This window comes from Poecile atricapillus, chromosome 9 (assembly GCF_030490865.1).
Source record: "Poecile atricapillus isolate bPoeAtr1 chromosome 9, bPoeAtr1.hap1, whole genome shotgun sequence".
In the NCBI taxonomy this organism is placed as follows: Eukaryota; Metazoa; Chordata; class Aves; order Passeriformes; family Paridae; genus Poecile; species Poecile atricapillus.
Window position 1 is genome coordinate 20978663 of NC_081257.1, and position 24654 is coordinate 21003316.

Genomic DNA, 24654 nt, shown 5'->3' on the forward strand with positions numbered 1-24654 from the left:
TTTCTAAGTGTAACTGGTTTTTCAGTTGGCAAGTCAGAGGTACTAAAAGCCCCTACTGCAGCTGAGGTTGGGAGGTGGTGTCGGGGCCCTAGGAATAATCATGTCCTCTCCACAGGCTCCAAGCCCCGCTGTTTGTTCACTGCAAGCTCAAAGCTCCAGCCTTTTGTCAAGTATTTCCACTAAATCGTGCTGCTGCGTTTGAATTTTCACTGGGCTGGGAATATTGGCTAGAACCATCCTCCAGCATCAGCAGAGGGTCAGGAGGGGAGCAGACACTGCACACAGTCCTGGCTCAGTGTGTGGGAGTTAATGTGCTGTGAAAGGCACTCAGGGGCAGTGCAGGATCCGTGCCTGTTTGAACCCAAACCCCATTCCCCAGGGGTGCAGGCAGGGCTGTGTGAACCCAAACCTCACTCCCCAGGGGTGCTGGAAGGGCTGTTTGAACCCAAACCCCATTTCCCAGGGGTGCAGGATCCGTGCCTCTGTGAACCCAAACCCCGTTCCCCAGGGGTGCAGGCAGGGCTGTGTGAACCCAAACCCCATTCCCCAGGGGTGCAGGCAGGGCTGTGTGAACCCAAACCCCATTTCCCAGGGGTGCTGGCAGGGCTGTGTGAACCCAAACCCCATTTCCAGGAGTGCAGGCAGGGCTGTGTGAACCCAAATCCCATTCCCCAGGGGTGCTGAAAGGCTGTGTGAACCCAAACCCCATTTCCCAGGGGTGCTGAAAGGCTGTGTGAACCCAAACCCCATTTCCCAGGGGTGCAGGCAGGGCTGTGTGAACCCAAACCCCATTTCCAGGAGTGCAGGCAGGGCTGTGTGAACCCAAACCCCATTTCCCAGGGGTGCTGAAAGGCTGTGTGAACCCAAACCCCATTTCCCAGGGGTGCTGAAAGGCTGTGTGAACCCAAACCCCATTCCCCAGGGGTGCTGGCAGGGCTTTTGAACCCAAACCCCATTTCCAGGGGTTCAGGCAGGGCTGTGTGAACCCAAACCCCATTTCCCAGGAGAAGCACGCTGGGAGGGTGGGTGCACACCCCTCCTGCCTCTCACCACGCTCAGGATCGCCTCAAAAGCAGGAATTTTTGTGGCTTGAGCAGGTCAGTGTCTCACACACAGCAACTGAGAGGGTCAGAATCCCTTCCACTCCCTGCTCCCTGTGGATTTTCGTGGCAGGATGACAGGCAATCTGCAGGGGCTCCTTGGGGAGCTGTTTGCCTCTCCAACAGCATGTGAGGGCGGGGGGCGTGTGCGCCAGGAGATAATTGTCATTTGTATTTGTAAGTACAAAAAGCATCAAATTACCATTAACAATAATTAAAATTTGATTCTAAAACATCCATGACAACACTGGTAAGTCATTTTAGTCCCAGGAAATAACTTATTCGAGTAACAGCGCTGCAGGGTTATAATAAAGTAATTAATACACTGGAACAGAATGTAGCAGCTCTTAGCATTACAGAATTTATGGCAGCCATAAAAAATAAAGTTAAAACATAAGCAACCCAAAGAGGCAGTGAGAGGAATTACAAAATGCAATAACTTTATCCATCAAATGCCAGCAAAAAAAAATGAGCTTTATGAGGCCGTGTTGTGACTCGGCGGCATTACTCATGTGAGTAATGTCTCGCTAATGTGTAGGAAAAATGAAAATGCTGTGAGTTATGGCTGAGTGGTGGATGAATCCCGGCTACTTCTGGGAGTACATGTTTACCAGCGAGTCAGGTGAGGTTGTGGACTCCTAACACGCCACACAAGGGTTTTTTTGAGGCTCAGAAAAGCATGGCTTACTCTTCAGGCAGCAGGTAGGGGTCCAGCACGGGGACGGGAGGGCTGGGCGAGCCCATCTTGCTGAGGGCCATGATGTGCTCGAAGGTGATGTCGGTCTGGGTGCCCACGTCCACCAGCTGCGGCTCGTGCGCCTTGGCGCGCGGGGCCCTCCTCAGCACCTGCACCACGATGGGCTCCTTGGCGGTTTTGAACGCTTCCACCGCCTGCTCGTGGGTGGCTTTGGATAAATCCTTCCCATTGACCTGTGGGGAGAGAGCAACAAAGCCATCAGGGACCTGGGCTCAGCTTCCAGCCATCCCCGGGTGCGAGCGGCCGGCGCCGGGAACGATCCCCGCAATCTTTGCGCGTCTCTCATTTTCCCTTTTCTCTACAGCAACTTTACAAATCCTCTGCTCTGCCTTTTATTGTGATAGATTTCACCGGGCTCGCTCTTTGAGGTGAAGTACAAACCAGCACCCCATTTGTTTCTTGCAGATTAGAAATCCCTCAGCCCTTGTTCGAACACAACAAGTTATTGATTCTCCTGTAGTTTTTCTAGATTTGTTTTGCTTTTTAGACTCTTCACCCTTTGATGAACAAAACCAAAACTACAAAACTATGTGTTTGGGTCTGATAAACAATTTTTCAGATGAAACATGACGGTAGTACTCGGTCACTGCAATAAAAAACTCCATTTTAGGGTAGTGGAGAGAAATAACAGGAGACATGGAATTGGGAAGAGGAGAGGAGAGGAGAGGAGAGGAGAGGAGAGGAGAGGAGAGGAGAGGAGAGGAGAGGAGAGGAGAGGAGAGGAGAGGAGAGGAGAGGAGAGGAGAGGAGAGGAGAGGAGAGGAGAGGAGAGGAGAGGAGAGGAGAGGAGAGGAGAGGAGAGGAGAAAGAAGAGAAGAGAAGAGAAGAGAAGAGAAGAGAAGAGAAGAGAAGAGAAGAGAAGAGAAGAGAAGAGAAGAGAAGAGAAGAGAAGAAGAGAATCCACACACTGCACTAGGTACACACTCTGCACATCACATTAAAGCAAGTGGGGCACCTGAAGGAGAACATTACTCAGCACAGTAACTGAATTTAGCCCATATTTAACATATTGCCCAGGGCAAAATGCTGACTGATGTAAAGAGGTTTAACTTGAGTGCAGAATAGATTGAAAAGGGTAAATTCCTGCTGAATTACCTCGTGCAACACTTTTCCCCTGCTGTCATCTTGGGTTTGCCTTAGAGAGGTGATGACACCAGGATTTTTGTGAAGCCAGCTGAGAGGGGAAAGTGTTAGCATGATATTTACATCACACAAACACTTGCACTGCACACGATTGCTCCCAGTAATGCACAGCATGCAAAGTTTGGCCCGGTCAAATTAAATATCATTAACTCGCCCAATTGAGCGGATTACTTTAAAACAGTTTGTACAGCTGTAAAATTAGGTTCAGCGTAATGTTTTCTCTGGAAAAAGGAAATGCTGAGTTTGGCTTGAGTTTTATTATTTGCTGCAAATTAAACATTGCACATTTTACTGTGTGCATCCTAATTTTTTTGTTGTTGTTGTTGTTTTTTGGTACAACTCAACAAGCAATCAAAATAAAAGAATCTAAATTGCAGCGTATAATGGTTTTCAGAAATGTGCTCAGAATAACTCTTGAGCAGGGAACTATTTATGAAGATCCTTTCTCCATCTTTATAGTAAAACCTGGTAAAAAAATCTCCCAGAGGACAGATTTCCAGTTCATTCCCAAATTCTATAACGATCCTGGATCACAGACAGTTTAGCACAGGCCTGCATTTTAATTTAAGTTCCTTAGGACACTTTTATTCCTGCAAATCCGTGGACTGGCATCCTCTTTGTGCTCTCCTATGCAATTGTTACATAAATAATCATAACTTCAAGGACAGGTTGATGTCACGCAGGGAACAGGCGGTGGTAGCTGGGCTCTGTCATAAATTGTTACTACAGGAATTATTTCCAAGTAGTTTCCTGACTGTGTCGTCTGCAAGCTGCTCATGCCATGGAAAAGAAAAGGTGCTGCACAGCCAGGAGGAAGGACACAGGACCAGACTTTAGAACTGGGGTGATGAGCCAGCTAAATTTTAAGCTAAACTCTCTCCTGCTGCAGAGGGACCTTGTGTAGAAAAGGTTTGAGACTTTCTGGCATTCAGCTTTTGGCTGGTAAACTGGTAACTAAACAAGCAGGACTGTATTTGATGTGTATACAATTTTAAAGTATGGGTTTGGTAAGATGGCAATGATTACAGTGAGATGAAAGCATAAGTCACTCTACTGCTGTTATTGTGGGTTTCTTAGCCCACTTCAAAGATATGGTTGGGGGTTTTGTCTTTAAAAGTTAATATTTCTATGAGCTGTGGCAGCACCCACATCATGTTAGGCAAACAATGCTCTGGACAGTAGCTGTCCACGTGATGAATGGTTTTGGGGTCAGTCTGTGGATCCCTTACAAGAGGCTGATTCCTAAACCCCAGCTGAGTGGGAACCTTTAACTCTGCAGGTTCCTGTTCTCATCAGCAGCCTTGGCCACTGGGGTGGATGCTGATCCATGAGACGTGGTCAGAACTGCTCTAACAAATGTGGAAAGAATACACAGTGACACAAAAATATGCTTAAAAGTGCTTTACATTCCTGAAACTGGCTCCTAAAAAACCTGCAGTAAGTGCCATAATATGTGGTAAATACTGAACAGTGAATAGTTTGTAATTACTTTTTTTTTCTTGTAAGCATTTCCCATCTCAGCACACCAATAATACTATTTTCCATTAAAGGGAAATGAGGATGGCAATGCTAAATATTTGGATAATAAAAAGCAGTAATTCCCAAGTCTGCTTATGCATAACAGAGATAAATTGCTTTTTAGTCTAGAAAAAGTAGCAGGTATTGGTATTTTATTTTTAGTAACACAAAAATGGTGCAGAAGAGAAATATACTGGGATGATCTCAATAGCTTGATTTCTGGTGTCTGTGTAGTACTTGTCTCTCATCCTGACTCTAGCAAATAGGTGATACTAATATGCTTAGTTTCCATCTGAAAAATTTGTTACAATTGACAAATAATTATTCCCAGTGCTTAAAAGCCAAAAAAATACATAATAAATAAATATGTTCAGCTTTGATTTTTTTTAAAAAAGGGGGAATTTTATATTCCTAGACTTTGTTCCTAATGCTGCTGAATTGTGCTCAGCAATTTTTTCCTTATAAACAGTTACATCTGAAATAACACAGAAAAAAGAAAAAAAACCCATGCACACTAATGCTTCAGAAACTGCCAAAACCTACAAACATGCATAATTTCTGAGGAACACACCATGTGACAGAGACAATGGGATCTTTCATGGCACAAAAGATGGGTAAATTAACTTGTCTGAAAGGGTGAAATGATTAGCTTTTGGACCTTCTTAGCATTGGAAATACAGTGGATATGGAGAAAGCTGTAGATAAAGTGCAGTGACTGGAGTTAAACAGAGGTGAGTGGACTTGGATGAAATTTGTGGTGCAGCCAGACAGTGGGGTCTGCATGAGGCAGGGACACAAATACTCTCTATTAGGACCAGACAGTAAATAAGGAAGGGATGCTTGATTTTTATTTTTATTTTTTACTAGAAGCTATGCATTGATTATGAAATGGAAATAGCTTTTTACAGTATTTTATTTTATAGTATGTACTGTATGTTCTCCTGCACTAAAGTAGGCTGGAGATAGGACCAAGAAATCTATAGAGGCAGCAAGAAATCTATAGATAAAAATGGCATAATCCTGTCTGGGAGGTCTGTGTCTCCTGGAAGTTTTAATACTTGGAATGAAAACAAAATAGACACTTGAGCTTGATTTGATGCTCACTGGAGTCAAGAGGTGTTTTGCTTTTTCAGTGCCTCAGCTCAAGCTCTGACTGAGAGAGGACATTAACAGCAAATCAAGAAGTTATGAAGCCCAGTGTGCCACCAGCATTCCCTGGCCAAACTCAGATAATGGAAAGGAAAATGCTGCCATGGTCACTTAAGGTAGAAGTGATGTATATTTGTAATTGAGAAAAAGAGAGCTGATGCCCAAAGGCAGAAGAGGAGAAGCCATGGCACAAATCCAAATGAGTGACCCCAGCAAAGAAAGAAACAATGTCTTAACCTCTTATTTTGATCATGGAACTCTCATTAAGTCCTATACCCAAGAAGTAAATGGTCAGAAAAATAAACAGAAATTAATTAAAGAAGAATTAAAATAAATCTGATGTATCTGACCCCAAATGGAAGCAGCAGAACTTCATTGAGGAACCCTAAACACCAGGTGGAATTGCTGAGGAACATCCCATGACACCTTAGGAGGTGTGAATGCATCAAATATGTGCTATAGTTTGAGATTTGACTCCTAAGAGCCATGAAAAAGGCTGGAAATATTTGAGTGCTACCTTGAAGATAAAAGGGTAAAACCAGGCAGTAGAATTTTGGGGGGATGTAGGGTTGATAAGACCCAACCCCTTCCTGAGTCTGTTTTTAAATCTCTCTCAGTTGGTAGCAACATGTTAAGTAGAAAAAACAAAAAAAGTGGTATTTTGTGATCAGTGATGCTCTCAACAAGGAGAAAAGGGGAAAAAAAAAAGCCAGGAAAAACCCTCATATCTCTTAAGGCTTGTGAAGAATTTGCTCTACCTCACTAGGAGATGGCTTTCCATATAATTTTCCAGGGCTGTGAGTGTGTAAGGATTGGATATACAATGGATTCTCTCTGCTGGAGCTGTACAAGGCATTTGGCATCTCTCCTGTTGAAATCTCCTTCTTTTAATTCTGGATATGTCACAGTGAAATACCTTTTGCAAAGACAGATTTTTGCACTTTTTTATATTTAGGTATGTGCTTTTACTTTAACAATCATTCTACTGAGAGGTTTGGGATCCTCCAGCGATTCCTGAGCCAAGTACCACTGTTTAGATGCTAATTTCCTGAGGTCAGAATTGGCACAGGGTCCAGGGGCTGGAGCCTGCCAGCCTTCACACTGTGAGGACAAGGCTGGACCTCCTGTGCAAGGCAATGGGAATTTGCAGCCAAGGTTGGGATGACAGAATTGTTCTCTGGTACCAGAAAACACATTCTTATTTTTGTTTGAGGTATGAGGCAGGATAGTACATGGTTGTGCTATTATAAATGTCACTTTATCAATAGCTGCTGTTTAATTATTGAGCAAGGTAAGTGATTTACATACCTTATTTCTCTGGAAGAGAAGGCTAATTAATTGCCACTTTTTAATGGCAGACATAAATTAGAGGCCTTCAGGTATACCAAAATATGTCACTTGTTTACAAGTGGACAAAATTTCCTCCTGGTGACCACCAATTCTGATTTTCTTTTCCTTTTGATACAGCACTTATAGAAACCCCAGTAGTGGTGGTTTCTCTTTTCCTGTGAGAGCAGAATTAACACACCCGGGTTCTCTACACAGGGATGTTCCTGGAGCTGATTCCCAGTTCCCCACTTGCAGCCACAGCAGGAGCACACAAGGAGCCCCTGGGAGGGGACATTGGGACAGGGCTGTGACAGGAAAGGGCTGGCAGAAGAGAAAAGGGGGGAGGATGCTCAGGGAATGGGGCAACTCAGCACTCAGGAATGAGCAAACATCATCTGCAGTAGTACAGACAAAGTCACTCTGGGCACTGGTGGAAGTAGTTACTGAAAGGCTGAGAAATCCCTGTGCAGAACAGTGTAATTATAATTATTTTGTATTTTATTTTTGCAGCAATAGCATCTAACATTGTTTTCTGGATGTTGGGAGCACACAGCAGAAACCAGACGGGTTTCAGTAAATTATTTTTTCCCATTAATTTAGACTGATTTCTGTGGGTTTAATGCCATGCATGATAAACATTTGTATGCATTGTACAGCTTGTTGGCTCTTCTGTGTCTCACAAATGTCACAGAGAAAAAAAACTTTTTTGCCTAAGAATGAGTAAGCAGCTTTTCTTTGTAGAAATTCATGCAAATCCTTGGGAAGTGCACTATAAAAATGCTAGTTCTGTTAGACTACAGACGTCTGTGCTCCATTTAAAATGCTCTTTATGGTCTGATTCACTTCTTTAGTGAGTTCTTAAGGAGTCTGCATACTAAGAAAAAGCAGCACAACTTTAAAGATTTTTTATAGGAGCAAGAGCAGCAAAAAGCCCATTTTATAACCCCCCTTTTCCTCAGGAATTGGAGAAAAAGGTTCAAAATATAGGTTAATTCTTCTTGCAGCTCCATCTAATCCCTCTTTTATTTCCCTCATATGTACAGTCTCCCTCTTTTTGAAAACCCCAGAATTATATTGTTTAGTAATAGACTGTTTCCATGTGTGTGCACTTCCCTTCCACCTTGCGAGCCATCCATGACAAAACAGTTCAGAGCAAGGAAAAATTCCTTCCCTGAAGAGCACAGAATACATTTGTTCTCCAAACCGTTAACTTGCAAATGGAAAATCTTGGGAAAAAGACCCTGGAAATAAAGGAATTTTTATTTTGCTGGTAATTAGCACATTTACGTATTACCAAGGCAGAGCCAGGACTGTCTGCAGCATACTAAGATGCTCTTGGTTGGGTTCTCAGGCTCTGCTCCTGTGGATCACTACTCAAAATAAAACCACAGGGAATTTCATCATTTGCTTCAATGAAAACACAGAGAAATGCTGGGACTTCTGAGACTTCGACTTTTGCTAGAAGCAGTTTAAGTGGAGCCCTTTCTTTCCCAAATATGCATTAATCACGTTAAATGACTGCATATCAGGGCAGAAATGCTTTTCCTTATTTTTTTAAGTGATCTTTTGTGTATCTTTTCAGGGTTTAATAAGCCAGGTCCATCTAGAACACAGGCAGAAGTTTACAGGCCTCCCCTTTTAATGCCCCTCTGCCATTTCTGCAGTGTGACCCAGAGGGGGCCAATCAATGGGATCTCTGAGTGAGGTACAAATGAGCCATAAATAACCATGAATTACTAATGACTGGGATTCAGCAAGTGTAATTACCCGTTTTCTCACATCCTCTGCTTTGTCCACCTCTGGCACTGCATCTCCAGTGTGGCTCCTTGGGAAATGCTCTTGTCCTTCCCACATGCACTTTTCCCAAGAGGCAAAACCTATGTCTGTGTGTTCCTCTAGCACAGCAAATTGCAGATTTTTATGAATGACAGCTTTGAGAAAGCTGTGTATTCTATATTAACGTTTAAAATAACACACAGTGAGAATGAACAGCACGAAAAAATTAAAACCCTTCTAGCTGGGGTGCCAGGTTATGTGGATTCAAGTTGAATTTGAGTAGCATAAGGAACAATTTTTGTACTGAATCAGATCAAAGGTCCCTGTAGAGCAGCACCTTTCTCCCACAGAAAAAGGGAATGGTCAAAGGCTAAGATTTGGAGGGGGCTTTCCCCTGCTGTGGCCTTTTGGCACTCGCAGTTTGGTAAGGCAATATTTAACACCATGCCTCAATTAAAATCAGAGTAGTACAAGTTTCTGGTGAACAGCCCAGCACCTCAAATATTGCTGATATAATTTTAGCAGCGTATCAGACTATGCAAGCACACAGCAAAAGCCAGTTCTGCCTCTGGAGACCTGCTCCAGGCACTCAGACAAAAGGAACCTCGTACAGATGCGAAGATGAAACACAAAACAAATAAATGATGTGCCTGAGGTGACAGCAGGGCACAGCACAACTGAAACCTCCCATCCCTTCTCCCAGGCACTGTGCTCAAGACCATTCCAATTCCCAGCACCTGTTTTCACACTGTTGTTCACTGTTTGTAACTTTTAAGTCCAACTTCCCACTCCCTCCCTTCCTCCACCAATGCCTCAGTGGTGCAGGACGGGGAAAGAGCAATTTTGGACAGCTCTGAAGATCAGCTGTGATGAAGAGGGTTATTGAAGCTGGTTCCATGAAAAGATGGAGACAACACCCAGTTCTGCTCTGTGGGAAGCCAGTGGCAGATCTCAGAGGGTTTCTCAGTGAAATCCTGCTGCTTCAGGAGCTTTGGCACCTTGGGCCTCCCAGCAGCAGAGCTGAAGTGGCTGGAGAACATGAACCTCAGAAGGGCTCGTGTAGGCAGGAGCCCCACCACCACCACCACCCTCCATGTGCCATGGCCATGAGCTCTCACAGTGTGACATTGATAAAAACACCTGCATTTTCCTCTGCTTTTGGCTAAAACCAGTGGCAGTTACACAGGTACATTGGGTCAGATGCAAGAGCTTCTGCTGAATGCTGAATTTAAAAATTCTTATCAGCTGTGATCTTCCAACATATGAATGAAACATATGAATGATTGCTTTCTCTAAAATGATGTGCAGTTTCCACTTCACAGGAATGTACAGGATGCTGGTTTGAAGTTGCAAAAAACCCTCTTGTTGCAATTCCATTTGAAGATTTTGTTATTATTTGGGATAATTTTGATATTTTAGTGCCCAGTTCCTGTGCTAGTGGACAGTATGTCCAACCACCTGTTTGTACCTACCCAGTGCCCTGATTCTGAACATTTGTGTTTCAGATGGTGGCATCTGGCTTTTTGCCTAAAGATATTCCATTATTAATAGGAAGTTTTTCCTTAATTCTCACTGCTTAAATTAGTATTGTAATATTTCATGTTTATGTATATTTGATATTATTTATTCTGCCCCTCTCCTGTCAAATCTCTGACTTGTGACCAAGTTCCAAGGGGCCACTTGGATCTGCTGCCCTTGACCCACCAAATCTCTTCAAGGACCAGTCCCAGTGTTCCTGTGGCTGTAGAGTTGTCCTGTCCCACTGAAAATGAAGCCTGACCTTTTGTTCCATCATTAATGAACACAAAACACATTTATTGAATCTGCACTTTTTCATTACTCCATATGTTTCCTTTTTTCCCCAGCCCATGTCTGACATGTGACAGTAAAGCTCAGAGTGATTGTCCCTGGTGCCTTCTCCCTTGTGACTTCTTGCCACCTGCTTCATAGCATTAAACAGATGTGTAAGTGTAAAGCATCACAAAACTCAGCCCTTCAATCATTCATCATTTAAAAAAAAAATCCTAATAAATCCACCCTATGGCTGAGCATTTTATCTGCCCACTGTAAAGATAAAAAGCACTGTAGATTTTAGGAAGATTATTCAGCAGTGAGACATTTCGTGTGCAAAGTAGGTCAAATTATGCATTTATATCGCAGGTGACCATTAGGCATTTGTTTATTTCACATCAGATCTTGTTTATGTTCCTTTAATAGCCAAAATATTCCTCTAACTTTATAATAAAGAATATCTTCCAGAGAAATCCTAACAGAGGCATTGCATTATTCATCATCAAGTGAAGAGGAAAATTTCAATTGCCAGTTTCTGGTAAATGTCTAATTAGGAAAGGGGACTTGTGAGCCACAGACAGGCGCCACGATCATTAAAGGGCAGTTTTCTGAAGATTATGAGTCTCCAGTCTGTCAAGCAGAGTTTTTCTACAGCTGAACTAATTCTGCTGTAGAAAACCCCGTCTAGAACAAAGCCCTTGGAATTAACATCTTGTTTAAGCAAACACATGCCTACTTTGAAGTAAGTGTGATAGGTTCACAACTGTTATTGAGGTCAAGTTTAATGGTAGTGAAGTGACAGAATCGAACTTCAGCACTAGTTTTAATTTCAGCTGCAGCACAGGCTCCACATACAGAGCACTTGAAGCCATACACTGTATTTCAAGTAGAGCAGTTCCCTATAATTGGCACCACCACTTTGGTCTGAACATGGAAAACTACTGAAATGTAGAGAAACTAATTCTCTGGCTGCCCAATTAAGTTTGAGGGTGTGAAAAGCATATGTACAGAGGCAATTATTTCTGTTTCCCAAATCTTACAGTTTTGATTAGTTTTTTTTTTTTTTTTTTTGAGCTGAATGTTTACTTTGGCAAGGCTCACTTTGGCCCTCCTTTAGGATAACACCATTGCTCAGTAGGTTTTAAGTCTAGTTAGACTGTTTCCTTGAATTAGGCTTTCTTCCTGATTGATTATTTTGGTCTCATTTTCTCAAGTCTGAACGTGCGAATGGAATTCTGATGGGGAAGGGCCCCTTGCTGGTGATTAGCTCAGTGCAGCAGGTTTGTGTGGGAGTTCTGCTGCACAACAGTGCCCTGCAAGCGATGCCACTGGAAGCTGCCAATGGAAAACAGCCTTGGCTTGTTCCTCATCATCACTGCTGACCTCTCGTTAGCACAGAATTTGTCTCTGACCTCGGTGCTTATATAACCTCGGCCACAGAGCATCTCAGTCTGGTGTGAAACACAAATCCAGCTTGCCCACTCTTGTTTTTCACCAACACTGTCACTTTTCCACGTCTCAGGGACGTGCCAGGCCAGGAGTATGAGTGAGGCTTTCAAGTTTCCGACAGGCTGAAAGATCATGGCAACAACTGTTTATTTATACATGAACTTTAGTATTTGTGAGGGGTGCCAGCTCAACAATCACGGAGAAGAATCTTCTGACCTCATCTCAGCTGAGCCAAGGGCAGTGGCAACGTGAGCTTGTTTCCTGCCAGTCTGTCCTTACCCTGGAGGGACAGCCTGGGCTCTGTGCTCCTTCACCTCAGGGTTTCTCAGCTGCAAGTGCCAGTTTTGATGGGATCTTCTTATGGTATCTGCCAGCACTGGCTGAACTCCATCATCTTCAATCCCAGGGAACAGCTCTGAGCACTGCCCATGCAAGTTTAGAGTTATCTGTGGTTTAAAATTCTATATTGACATCCTTGGAAATTCTTCCGGGGGAAGGTGTCCCTGGCCATGGCAGTGGGGTTGGAATTATAGAATTCTTCAAGTCCCTTCCAAACCATTCTGTGACCCTGTGAGGATTCTATAAAACCCTGTGTCCATTTAGGAAATGATTTCACTGTGTGTTTACCTCCCACACTCTGGGCAATGTGTGCTTAGAGTGAAACAGGTACCCAGAAAGTTCCTTAAATTGCAGGCTTAAACCTTTTTTACTCTATTTTACACGCCCAAAAGCTCTGTCTCAGATGACCCATTTTTATGTAAGTTTCCTCCAGTGGAGTTTACTTTTTGGTCCCTCACAAATTTTCATACAAAGGGAAAAGCCCTTATTTCTGTTCTTGTTTATGTAGGAGTTGACATTGAGGAAAGCACATCAGGAACCTGCTGTTAAACACCCTCTCGATTTTTTTTTTCTTCCCCCATCTCCCTCCATTTTCACAACTTTTAGTATCTTATGAAGAAGATTTCCATTTAACCAGACACCCAAAAATCTAATAGCACATATTACTTCATTTAATTTGCTGTATTCAGCTGGGAAGTAAAGCCTGGGCTACATCTAGGATGGGATATGCACCCCAGTGCTGCCACACACCCGTGGTGACACTGCCCTGCACCAAGGCTCCAAGCTGCCACAGTCCCCTTCCTATTTGTAGCACAAAGCATTGATATGCACAGCTACAACAGGCTCTAATGACGAGGTGTCTTAATTTGGTTTTTATTATGTGATTAAAGGTACAATAAGGTAAGTGCTCAACAAGAGGGAAGACCATTGTTCTGCATCATTAAGCTCACAGCAGCCCAAAAAGAAACTGTAGGCAATGTGCCAAAGCCCTTAATGAAGAGGATCTCTTTGAATTATCTATGGATGAGGAAGGGATAAAGCCTGAGCCCTGGTATATTTGATCCTCTTTGAGCTCACTGTTAGAGGACTTACAGAGCCAGCCATACTGGACCTTCTGGAATTGTAATTCATGGAAGCATTAATTTCCCAGCCACACTAAAGCTCTTGGCCTAATAGAAAAAGTGCAGTTATGCACTATTATTAATTCCTTCAAGTGTTTTCTGAATTCCTACATCTTGGAGTCATGAACTTTTAAAAAATAAGGCTATGGAGATTTATTTGTAACAATGCTCCATATTCCCTAAAATTGAGTTATGCAAATTTTGTCTGACTCAGATTTCTTAAATAGCAATGCCTTCTTATCACATGATATTAGGTTGTTATGTCACATGGATGACACAAAAAAACACTGAAAGACATTTTCTACTGTTGGCAGATTTTGAAACTTTTATCTTCTATATTCTGTAATAAATGGCAGTGATCCTTCATCTGCCTCACCATTAAATTGCCCTGGTGTGCAGGTTACATGAGGACGTATTTTTATAGTTGTAGTGACATATAATTATCTGGATGTGCTCCATAAGCTACAGAATTCCCTCCCTCCTATCTTGCAAAAGAGAGAAATCAAAGTAGACCCCTGTTAAAATAATTTTGCACAGTTATTTATATTCTAGAGTAATCAGGGATTATAGTCTTAAATAATTCAGGTTTTACTATGCTAGAAATCCCAGTTTTACAGGATTACATGCACCTTTCACTTCTGTGGAAACTGGGGGTATTCCAGCAGTGTTTCCCCAAAGACTTCCATACTTAATGAGGAGTACTGGGCACTCACACACTGCTGAAACCAGGCTGCAGCACTTTGCAGGTTGATAGAATTCTAAAACCAAACTCCTGCCAGGGATCCGCACCTGCAGCTGGCACTGGATAGTTCAGTCATCTCAGATATCAGCAGGAACTGTTCCTGGGACTGATTTCAGGACATGTATTTAAAGAATGCTGTCCTGCATCTGTTGGGAGATGTCAGTAAGTTGCAAAGGTTCTCTGCCGCCTTCCCTTCACAGCAAAAATTGAGCAAGCTTCCTGAGCAATCACAGCGTTTGTGATCAGCTGCTGTCTCAGTCTGTCCTGCTTGCTGCGCTCCTGAATGTGACTCACTGACAGTCCCCAAACCCAGACTGCCCAAAAACGTGGCAGGATAAGGAATTATTCCCCCAGCCGCTGCTGGATCTGAGCAGAGCATTCACACAAAGCACACCTGGCCCCAGGTGTGCTGCTGCAGGCAGCATCTGCTTCTCACTTCAGAACACTGTCCCAAAAATCTGACTACCTCCCCCTAAAATTCCTCCCCCCATCACATGCACAGCAGCTTAGCAAGTGGAAGTGTGCTGGTATAAATAGAAATGACAGTCAACATGTCTTTCTATTTGCACCCACAGGTTTTTTTTTTTTTTATTCTGTAAAGCGTCAGCGTCCTTTGGGTGAGCGAGCGAAAATTAGATCACAACTACGTGGTTAAAATTTAATCACTTCCCTACTAGCCTACCATACAGACCACATCTTTTATTCACTTTGTTGTCAGTGACATCAGTATCTGGGATCAGCTGCAGGTGGGAAGGCAGCAGGACACGGGATTGCTGAGCAATTCCCTCTGCCGGCAGCACGGAGCAGCGCTGGGAATGTCACCCGGCAATTGTCACTTATCCTAAACCACCAGGGGAGAAAAGCACAGCTGGAAGGATCTGGGGAGGGTCTGTCCATCCAGAATCTTTGTACAGACAACCCAATTCACCTTTCCAGTGTTGACTATGCCTGCATTTCCAGAGAGACCTGCAGGAATACATCCTGAAACACCTGACCATCACTTTGCTCCATCCTGCTGTCTCAGTCCAAACTGTAGACGTGACAGAGTAAGGAATTTCAGAGGCACGTAGAAGGAAAAGCAGAAACAGGAGATAAAGTCTTTGTAATTGGGGTTAATATGTTAATACATTCACAGTAAACTTCCCAGAAGGTGCATATGAGTAATTTGGTATCTAAAGATCTGTAGGGCAGTAGTTTTAATCTGTTTCTTAGCTGGTATTTTTGCACCTCAAGGTGCAACACCCACAAGAAGTAGGTACAAACTCCCAGTGACAGGCACAGACCAGGCTGAGCACACAAACAAGTGGCTCCAGGCACTTGTAAACAGGTACAAAACCTTCCTCGTGCATCTTTTCTACATGTGAAAAGAGTGTGTGACCAAGCCATGATCCCTGACAAGAAACTTAACCTAATATACACTGGAGAAACGAACACAGTCTTATCTCGTGATGAAAGTTTTGTGAGAAGTTTGATGAACAATAGCTACATTTAAATATCTGATGTTCTGCACATGTGAATGGGAAGATACAGGCTAAACCCATAAATCGCTATCACACAGATTTCAAACAAGGCAAACCCACTTTCATCTCCATCTCCTGGCACTCCAACTTCCCTGCCCTTAACAGCGGCCACAAGCCTAAAAGAGAACAAAATCTAATTCTTTACCTGACAAACTTCATACAGTAACTTGTACTGCTCTTCTGGCTTCTGCAGAGTGCACAAACTGCATCCCATGTTTAAATTCAAGCGGCAGAGAGGCTCTTCCTTATTCCCGCCAGCAGCCAGAGCGATGCCTGTGGCCAGCACACATCCAGGTGGGGCTGGGAGCCTCAGGTGGGGCAGGTGAGGAGGCTGAAGGCAGCAGGGAAAGCTGTACCGAGGAGCTCTGCCCGTCCCCGCTCGCAGCTCCCTCCCTCTGCCTGTGCCGGAGCCCAGGCACGGCTATATACCGCCACTCATGCATATTAATCAGCCCTCATTGACTATTCATAACTACCATACACAAGCTATAATTGCCAGCTATGACAGCTGAAATTTCTCTAATTAACAGGCGAGTGCTTCAGTAGCAGGCATAATAAAGGACACTAACAATTTTGTAAACCGTTTTGTAGCAATTACAAATAAACACGACTGCGTTTTTTACTACGGTCCCTCAGGATAATTCCTCCCGCATTTCGGCAGGCTGGAAGCAGGGTTTAAACGCAAGGCACAACGAAATGAATGTCACGGTACGGAACTCAGCTCTGCTGAAGTTGAATATGCTCAGTAGCATTTATTTCCCTCCTGGACTGTGGTGCTATTTGAGAGGCTCAGTTTTACAGCAGCAGCTGACTGAACTGGGTGTTTAACAGGCACAGCAGAGAAAGGCATCTCTGTCCCTGAAAGCCTCCACAGCCTTAGGACCTGGCTGCAAAGCAAAGAAGATCTATGTGAGTGTATGTGGATTTAGGGGGAAAAAAAACCCAACAAAAAGAGCATCTTTTATTAATATAGATTAGCTTTAGATTAATATGTATTCCAAGTGAAAAATGGCCATTTATGCTATCAGCTCCCATTGTGTATGTGAGAGGTGTAAATGACAGGTTCACATATTATCTGTGATATTAAAAATATAAACTTTATGAGAGTATAAAAATATGTACAATAAAATCAGAATGGCATTTATGAGTACTCAGCATTTGAGTGCGTAGATCTGCATTAAACCTGTACCACAGATGTAAAGGGTAAGACAGCAGTGAACTGCCCAATGAGCTAGAAAAGTACTCGTAACTCATAGGCTTTATGGATATTTTCCAGGCTGTGAGAGGCACTACATTGCACTGGGAGTGTGGATTGACCACCATTTCCCCAGTTGTTTAAGCATTCAGAAGGGGGTGCATTTTTATAACCTCACTGCAGCCCATTCTGCCGTAGAGAAGAGAAGAGGACAGAGCAGGCAGGAGCGAGACCAAGGGTGCCACAGGCATTGCATGGAGAGCCTGGATGGATCCTGGGCCCTGCTCATCCAACTGGTTTTGACTAAACTCTGTGAGTTTCTGTGGCTCACAGGGAAATGCTGTGCAAGGACCATCCTTTCTGTCCAAACTCTGTACCCAGGTGCTCGCTGTAGGGATCCTGTAGAATACTCAGCTCGTGCTCCAATGGCACTGACTCACAGTTTGCATTAAAATGTTGTTACTGCAATGCAGTTCATGCTTTAGTACAACTTTAGTAAACAGAGACTGACAAGAAGGGGTCCCTTGACTCTGAGGCTTTATTCTGGTAGTAAAATTTGCCTGCCTACAGAAAGAAACAAAGAACAGAAAGAAAGGAGACCTCGTTTCAGTGGTGTCCAGCAACAGGACAAGAGACAATGGGCACAAATTGAAACACAGGAAGTGCTAGCTGAATATAAATATAAAATAAAAATTAGAATTAAATTAAAAAATTCTATAGATTGAAAAAACTTCTTTCTTGTGAGGGTGGCAGAGCCCTGGAACAGCTGTCCAGAGATGCTGTGGAGTCTCCCTCTCTGGGGTTATTCAAAACCCACCTGGACATCACCCTGTGCAACCTGGATGAGCCTGCTGTGGCAGGGGGGTTGCACTGGATGATCTCCAGGGCTCCCTTCCAATCCCACCTGGGACTGAAACCCCTGCCAAACACCCAAAAGCAAGCAGGAACTTTATCCTTGGGCTGTGACTGTGCTGCTTCCCTGTTGAGAGAACTGCTGCCATGGTGGCAGAAATTGCAAGGCTGGAGCAAGGCAGAGGAGGCCTGGATGTTACTGCTGCCCTCAAGGAATATTTCATATCCCTGGGCAGATATGTCACTCACACACTGCAGCTTTTCCAAAGCCAGTGACTGTGGATCTTGAACAACTGGAAAATTCTTGCATGAGGGGACTAGAGTTCCCTGAGAAAAAGATGATGATGATAAGTGAATTAAATAAAAAAACCCCTCAGACTCTATGGAAATTGTAAAAAAGTTTATGGCTTTGATTAGATAATTTTTTGGTAATGTAATTTGATTAAGCAACTTAAGGTAAAGCCTCCAAAAAATGTTGTCTGTGATTCTTCTTAAATGCAATTAAGTTTCTTCTTAAATACTAAATGCCATTTAAATAAATGTTAGTGTTCAGTTCAGGTGGCTGAGGTCAGTCAGGAATGATTTTTTTTTAGGAATAGCACGCAGCTGGATCTGCTTAGAAATAAACCAGAAACATGCGGGATATTTAATTTCCAGTTTCAACGGAAACACACCTATTTGTTATTTCCCTATAGCAACGTGATAGACTGCAGCAGATAATGTTCCATCTGATTCAGAGAGATAATCCCCAAGTCAGGCCAGGAGAATAAACCCAGCAGAAGACTTGTTTTGATGTGTGAGTGGAGGGTCCCATAAATGTGATGTTTGGGATTCTCCAGCTGCCACAGCCCCAGCAGCAGAGAGCTCAGCCTGGTAAATGAGCTGCTCCTGGAGCCAGGCCAGTGCCCATCTCACTGGAGATGTTTCCATTATTGAAATATAACTTGTATCTCATCTATTCATCTCACAGGCAAGAAATGGCAGCACTGCCTCGGGTCAATATGGACTGATTTTCACAGCTCTTTGCCAAACTTTAAACATTTGGGCTGTAAACTTGTGTTCTGGGCTTTGTCCAGTGCTGATTTCTGCCTTTAATGGTACACTTGAGCTGAAGTTTCAGTCATTTCCAAGAGTAAGATTACAGGGAGAAAAAAAAAAGAAAAAAGTTTGTCTATGTTCTGAAATTCTGGATACTTTCTTTAGGAGGGTTTTAGTATCAACATAATTTGAAACAAGAATTTGAAGTTTGGCACCGGGATGGTTTGCGTTGTCCCTGTGAAATCTGCTAAATTTGGTCAGCTCCTCCTAAGCTGTTGCAATTTGTGTGTTCTCAGCACAAAGTTGGTACAAGCTTCCAGTTTAATTCCTGTGAGACTTTAAATGAGCTCAGTGAGTGATGCCAGGTCTGGGCAGGCCAGCTCCGTTTCCTGGTGGCTCTTTGTGAGGCGGGAGGACGGGTACCAAGAACAAAGGGATGCTCCCTGTGCTCCCCTCTGCTGGACACACCTGGGCTGGGAGAGCTGGATGTTAATGATGTGATTTGTTTTATAACATATTGACCTCACAGGGCACCTCCTCAGCACTTGCTGTACCTGGGGCAGGTAATCCCAGGCTTCTCTCGGCGTGCCCGGATCAGGCAGCTCCTTATGGGATCTGTGGTGGGCGCTAAGGATGGGTCATGTGTGGTCTGGCCAGGACCACAGATAATGAGCTGAACCAAATGGACGGCGGTGGAGGGTTTACATCACGTGTAATGGCAATGTTAGAGTGGTCCCAGCTGAATCCCAGCAAGCCAGGCTGAATGGGAAGTCAGCGAGCCAGCTGACTGGGAACAATAGGAAATAGCCTTTGAATACACGAGGTGCCAGCAAGAGCTTTCATTAGCATTTATCTAGATTACTCACTGCCTGCCTGCCTGCGTGTGACCGCGGCTGCAAAATCCCCTTCACCACAATACCTGGCTCCCACTATCAGACATTTGCTTTTGTGTCCAAAAGCTAATTCCCAGGGAACAGAAGAAGGTGGGAAGCAGCCAGACTGCCACCACAAAGGGGAGGGTGCTGCTCTTGTCCCCGGGCAGCTGGAGGTCCTGGACAGACAAGGAGGGAACGCTGCCACAGACCACGGGCTGGTTTTGCTCTTTGCACGTGTCTTAGTTTCAATTCGAGATCTCTCAGCTTGCAACTACAAACTTAATATCAATTTTAAAATGTTTGATTTATTCCCTGTTTTAAGCCTGCCAGGTGCTGGCAGGTAGGGGGAATCTGCAGGAGACTGATGCACTTCAGGTGTCCTGCCTGTCTGCACGGGATGGTGAATCAGAATAAAGAGGGAAATGAAGCACTCATGAGGGACCTGCACCCTGGAGAGGATCATTATTAGGGAACTCAAAGGCTAAAAAGCACTCTCTGCCAGCTTTTCAAGGGTAGGGCCTGGCGCTGGCAAGGGTTGGCTCTTGGACAGCAGTTCCCACCAGCAAGAATAAACTCATGTCCTTTGTGTGAGGAGCAGATGGCACACAGCTCCTGCTCAGAGCTGGCCACACACCAAACCCAGCTCGGGGCTGGGAGCTCCTAATGCTGGAGTGCCTGCCTGCGATATCAGTGATGGCTTGGCATTGTTTATTTTGTTTCTTTAAATGCAAGTTGGCTTTCCTACTCCGCAGCAGCTATTTAACATTGTATTTCTGTACATATGCTTAGCAAGCTCTGTTTAAACAAGTGATTCCTATTTCAGCAGCTTGATCAGGGAAGCGTTTGCTTAATGTATCAATACTTTAATTACTTTTCTTGTTTTTACAAATATTTAAGACTTGTGAGAAACAAAAGCTAGGAAAAAGAACAGCTGTGGCTTTATAAATAATTCTTGCTTTGGTGGGTTAAATAAACAGAAGTCATGGAACTGTGCAGATTATGGTTAGCCAGAGCGGTGTGAAAGAGGGCTGTGTTACACAATCATGCTTCAAAGTTAAGTATCTGGGATTTTTCAAAGTGTGAGAAGGTGTTTTTTAATTATAACCATTGGGTTACCTTTATTAAAGCTCGAGCGCCTCTGTTGGGAACGAGTTCTGTTTCCCTGTGTTTATTTGAAAATGTTCAATAATACAACCCACTGATATCTGTGAAGCATTGGCTTCTCAATAATACATGTAATTAGTGTAGATCTAATTTAAAAATACCCTTCTGAAAAGTTCTTTGTTGAATATGTGAAAGCAAACCAGTATTTTCTATGGCATCGTGCAGGCACAATAATTAAATACATACTCTAAATATAACAGCAAAAATATCTCAATTCTGGTGGGGTTTTTTTGCATGTGGGCATAGCAATCTGCCTATGCATTGGAAGCTTCAAGACTGAGCCAAAATATTTAAACTAAAACATACCACAAGAGAGGATGTGAAAGCAAATGTAAAACTTTGGCTTTATTCCCATCAGTTAATGCCGAAGTCTTGAGATCCTTATTTGCTCCACTTAGCATCTCTGAAAGAGTTCCAATCCTCAGAAGTAACTTAAATGAAATGATACTTATTGTTAAACTGCTGAAGGAACTCTTCTGCCCTTGAAGCCCTTTAAAAGTCCAATATCTCTGTAATTTATGCCACTTGAGGAAGGCAGTGATGCTTCAGGAGCATCACAGCCCCATCCCTGCAAGCAGTGCAGGGCCAGCAGATCCAGCACTGTTGTGTGGATTCAGTCTTCCATGAAGCACAACGATGAGGTCAGAATAGGGTAAATAACTGTTTAATATGCCACTGAGCCCTTGTGATGGGGAGAACCAGGAGAGCTGACCTATGGCCCAAGAAACTCCTCCTCCCCTGGGCTGCCTCTCTGGGTGTTGATTACGGCAGTGCCAGGAGGTCTCGGTCAAAGCTGAAGACAAAAGGTGATCCCTGAACCTGAGGATGTTCAGGCTGGATTTACAGTGATGATGCTGTGATGGAAGCGGGTGAAGTGGAGTTTGAGCTGCCAGGGCCAGGGAATGAACTCATCAAAAGGGGGGTGCTCTTTCACCTAAAGCACAACCAGCTCCAAAATCACCATCTGCCAGCTGCAACACTTCCAGCCTAGCAATGCCCAGCTGAGGGAAGGACCTGGAGGCAGATCACACTCCTCATCCTTTAGCTCAAATCCCTCGTCCCTTTTCCATTCATGACACAATGGAAGCAGCCACTGTGAACCACAAAACCAAAAGTACGGAAGGCTGGCAAGGAAATGAGAAAATCTGATTATAGGCTGGATTTGTGTTCTAAAAGCTTCTTCCCTGTTAGCTGAAACCTCAGCTTCCTCACAAAAAAGCATCTTTGATTTCCTGGTTTTGATGCTGCAACAGCCAAACTAATCTCTGTAATTTTTCATGGGTTATTTAACTGGACAGCTTCTATTTAAGAAGAATGACAAATTTAAGCTAGCAGAAATTATCACTTTTTACATGGTGAAAGTGCTGTGGTTATTGTTAGCAGTTATGAGAATATACAATAGCACATTAGGAAGATTTAAAAGAAGAAAGTGTATAATGAAAGTACAGGAGTGTAGAGTCAAATGTTAGTTCTACACGTGTGTTTATGAGGTTCCCAGGCTCTCAAATCTGAAATTACTTACAAAGCATCAATCCCCATTTTGATTTTGCTGTGAAATATCACTTTAGAGAGACAGTGCTGGTAAGCACAGGCTGCTCTGAGTAATGGTTATTTCAAAATAAGAATGTTTTCTGTAAAAGTGATAATACACTTTTAATAATCTCAGAGCACACCGAACTATTTGGTGGACTTGAATGCTGCATAAAAACTATTGACATAGCACTTCATCTTTAAAACTGATAGACACGTGCCCCCAAAGCTAATAAAGTTCATTCTAATACAAACGAGAAAGTAAAATAGTATATCATAGCCTGTGATAGCTTTGGCTCCTGATCATATAACTGTAGCCCAGGGACAAAGAAAATTGAAGTGATTTAGAAAGGTACCCAGTAGGATGTATCTGATATCAGGCAGTTTGCTGAAGCAAAACAGTAAAGCCAGAGAGATACAAAGGTGTAAAATCCATTTGACTGTGTCCAAGTGCTTCTGCTCTCTGACCTTAATGTCTCCAGATGAACTCCCCTTAGGGTCAGCTGAATAATGCTTAATAACCTATGGCCAGAGACTGCCAAGACCTGCTAAGGATCACAGCCTTCACTTTTGTGCTTTAGCTACTGTATTCATATTAAGAATTTTAAGCCATTTCTTTTTGAAAAGATATTATCTCTCACTTCTCAGTTTTTACTGCTCCACATTTAATATGAAGCAGAGCAAAACAGGAATGCCATCAATGGTTCATTAGGTTTTATATTAACCACCCAACGAAAAGAATATGTGGGAATATTAAGTATTAATGGTAAATGGCAGTCAGAATGAAAGGGCTTGCTTATATGTTTGCCTTTGTTTTCATTCCTAGGTTCAGGTGGACAATGAGGGGTTTGATTGCTAATTCTCAGCTAGAGCTCCTATGCAGGGAAGACCCAGGAGACGAGCAGACCTTCAATGAGACGGGATTCGAGTCTTTTAGGAACAAAGGAAATGTAAGTGTTCATTTCTGTCTTTGAAGTTGGGAAAGATGTGTTTTCACTGAAGGAGATTGGCATTAGCTCCAGAGCTGGTGTGTGTGATTAATTCCACTGTGGGCCCTCAGAGGGGACAGCAGGGACTCTGCTGGGGACGTGAGGCAGCAGCAGAGTCTGGGCTGCAGCAAAAGCACAGCAACAGCAGATCTGGTGTGAGGGGTGAGAGCAGAGGAGAGGAGAGCAGAGCAGAGGAGAGCAGATCAGATCAGATCAGATCTGGTGTGTGGGGTGAGAGCAGATCTGGTGTGAGGGGTGAGAGCAGATCAGATCAGATCAGGTGTGAGGGGTGAGAGGAGAGGAGAGCAGAGCAGATCAGATCAGATCTGGTGTGAGGGGTGAGAGCAGATCAGGTGTGTGGGGTGAGAGCAGATCAGGTGTGAGGGGTGAGAGCAGATCAGGTGTGAGGGGTGAGAACAGATCAGATCTGGTGTGTGGGGTGAGAGCAGATCAGGTGTGTGGGGTGAGAGCAGATCAGGTGTGAGGGGTGAGAGCAGATCTGGTGTGAGGGGTGAGAGCAGATCAGATCTGGTGTGTGGGGTGAGAGCAGATCAGATCAGATCTGGTGTGTGGGGTGAGAGCAGATCAGGTATGAGGGGTGAGAGCAGATCAGATCAGGTGTGTAGGGTGAGATGGAAATGGGGACCCTGGCTGGCTGCAATCCCAGAGCCAGGCTGTGTCTGTGCTGGGAACTCACCTGTGTTCTCCCAGCACCACCTATCTTGAAACTATGGGAGGATACAGAAGGTGGCTCAGGTCCTACCCAGTGCAAATGTCCATTGTTTAGCTCATGAAATGCACCAACAATACACAACAATATTTTCTTCCCATTTATCCTCTTTGCAATGTAATCTCACCAGCCTATGGAATTGCAGCGATGCTGGTTCATGTCTCATTTCATTACAAAATCAATCCTATTGCAAAAACATTGACTGGATAAAAGACACTCTAAGTACCAATGTGTCTCTGACACAAGGACACTTTTCATGCTTAACTTGTCTCGTCTTGAACAAGGAATTCTGGTTCAATGAGGAAAGTCATAGGAGCATTTAGGCTGGAAAAGGTCTTTGAGGTCATCAAGTCTGAGCATTTATCCCTGTTGGAGGGCCCATAACTCCCAATTTTGTTCCTTCTCTGGGTCACATCACCTGGCTTTACCTTCAGTGGCAATGGAAGCGATTTCCACCTGTTATTAGCACTGTATTTCTGGGAAGCCCTGTGAATCAATGTTTACCTTAATGAAAGACATAAATTACCCACACTGGCTCTTGTATTGG

The 24654-nt window shown here is 43.7% G+C and overlaps 1 protein-coding gene across 2 annotated transcripts in view; it reads right to left on the reverse strand.

The window, feature by feature from the left end:
- Positions 1-24654, reverse strand: part of PDZRN3 (PDZ domain containing ring finger 3) — a 129728-nt gene that overhangs the window by 13704 nt on the left and 91370 nt on the right. Inside the window, exons 1-2 of one of the 2 annotated variants that reach the window (XM_058845229.1) lie at positions 15880-16121; positions 1789-2030 (exon numbers count right to left, since the gene is read on the reverse strand). In XM_058845229.1, coding sequence (XP_058701212.1) covers positions 1789-2030; positions 15880-15948 — 311 coding nt within the window. In that variant the 5' untranslated portion in view covers positions 15949-16121. Of the gene's footprint in view, positions 1-1788; positions 2031-15879; positions 16122-24654 lie in introns of those variants that run through there. The other variant, XM_058845228.1, reaches the window with a different exon arrangement.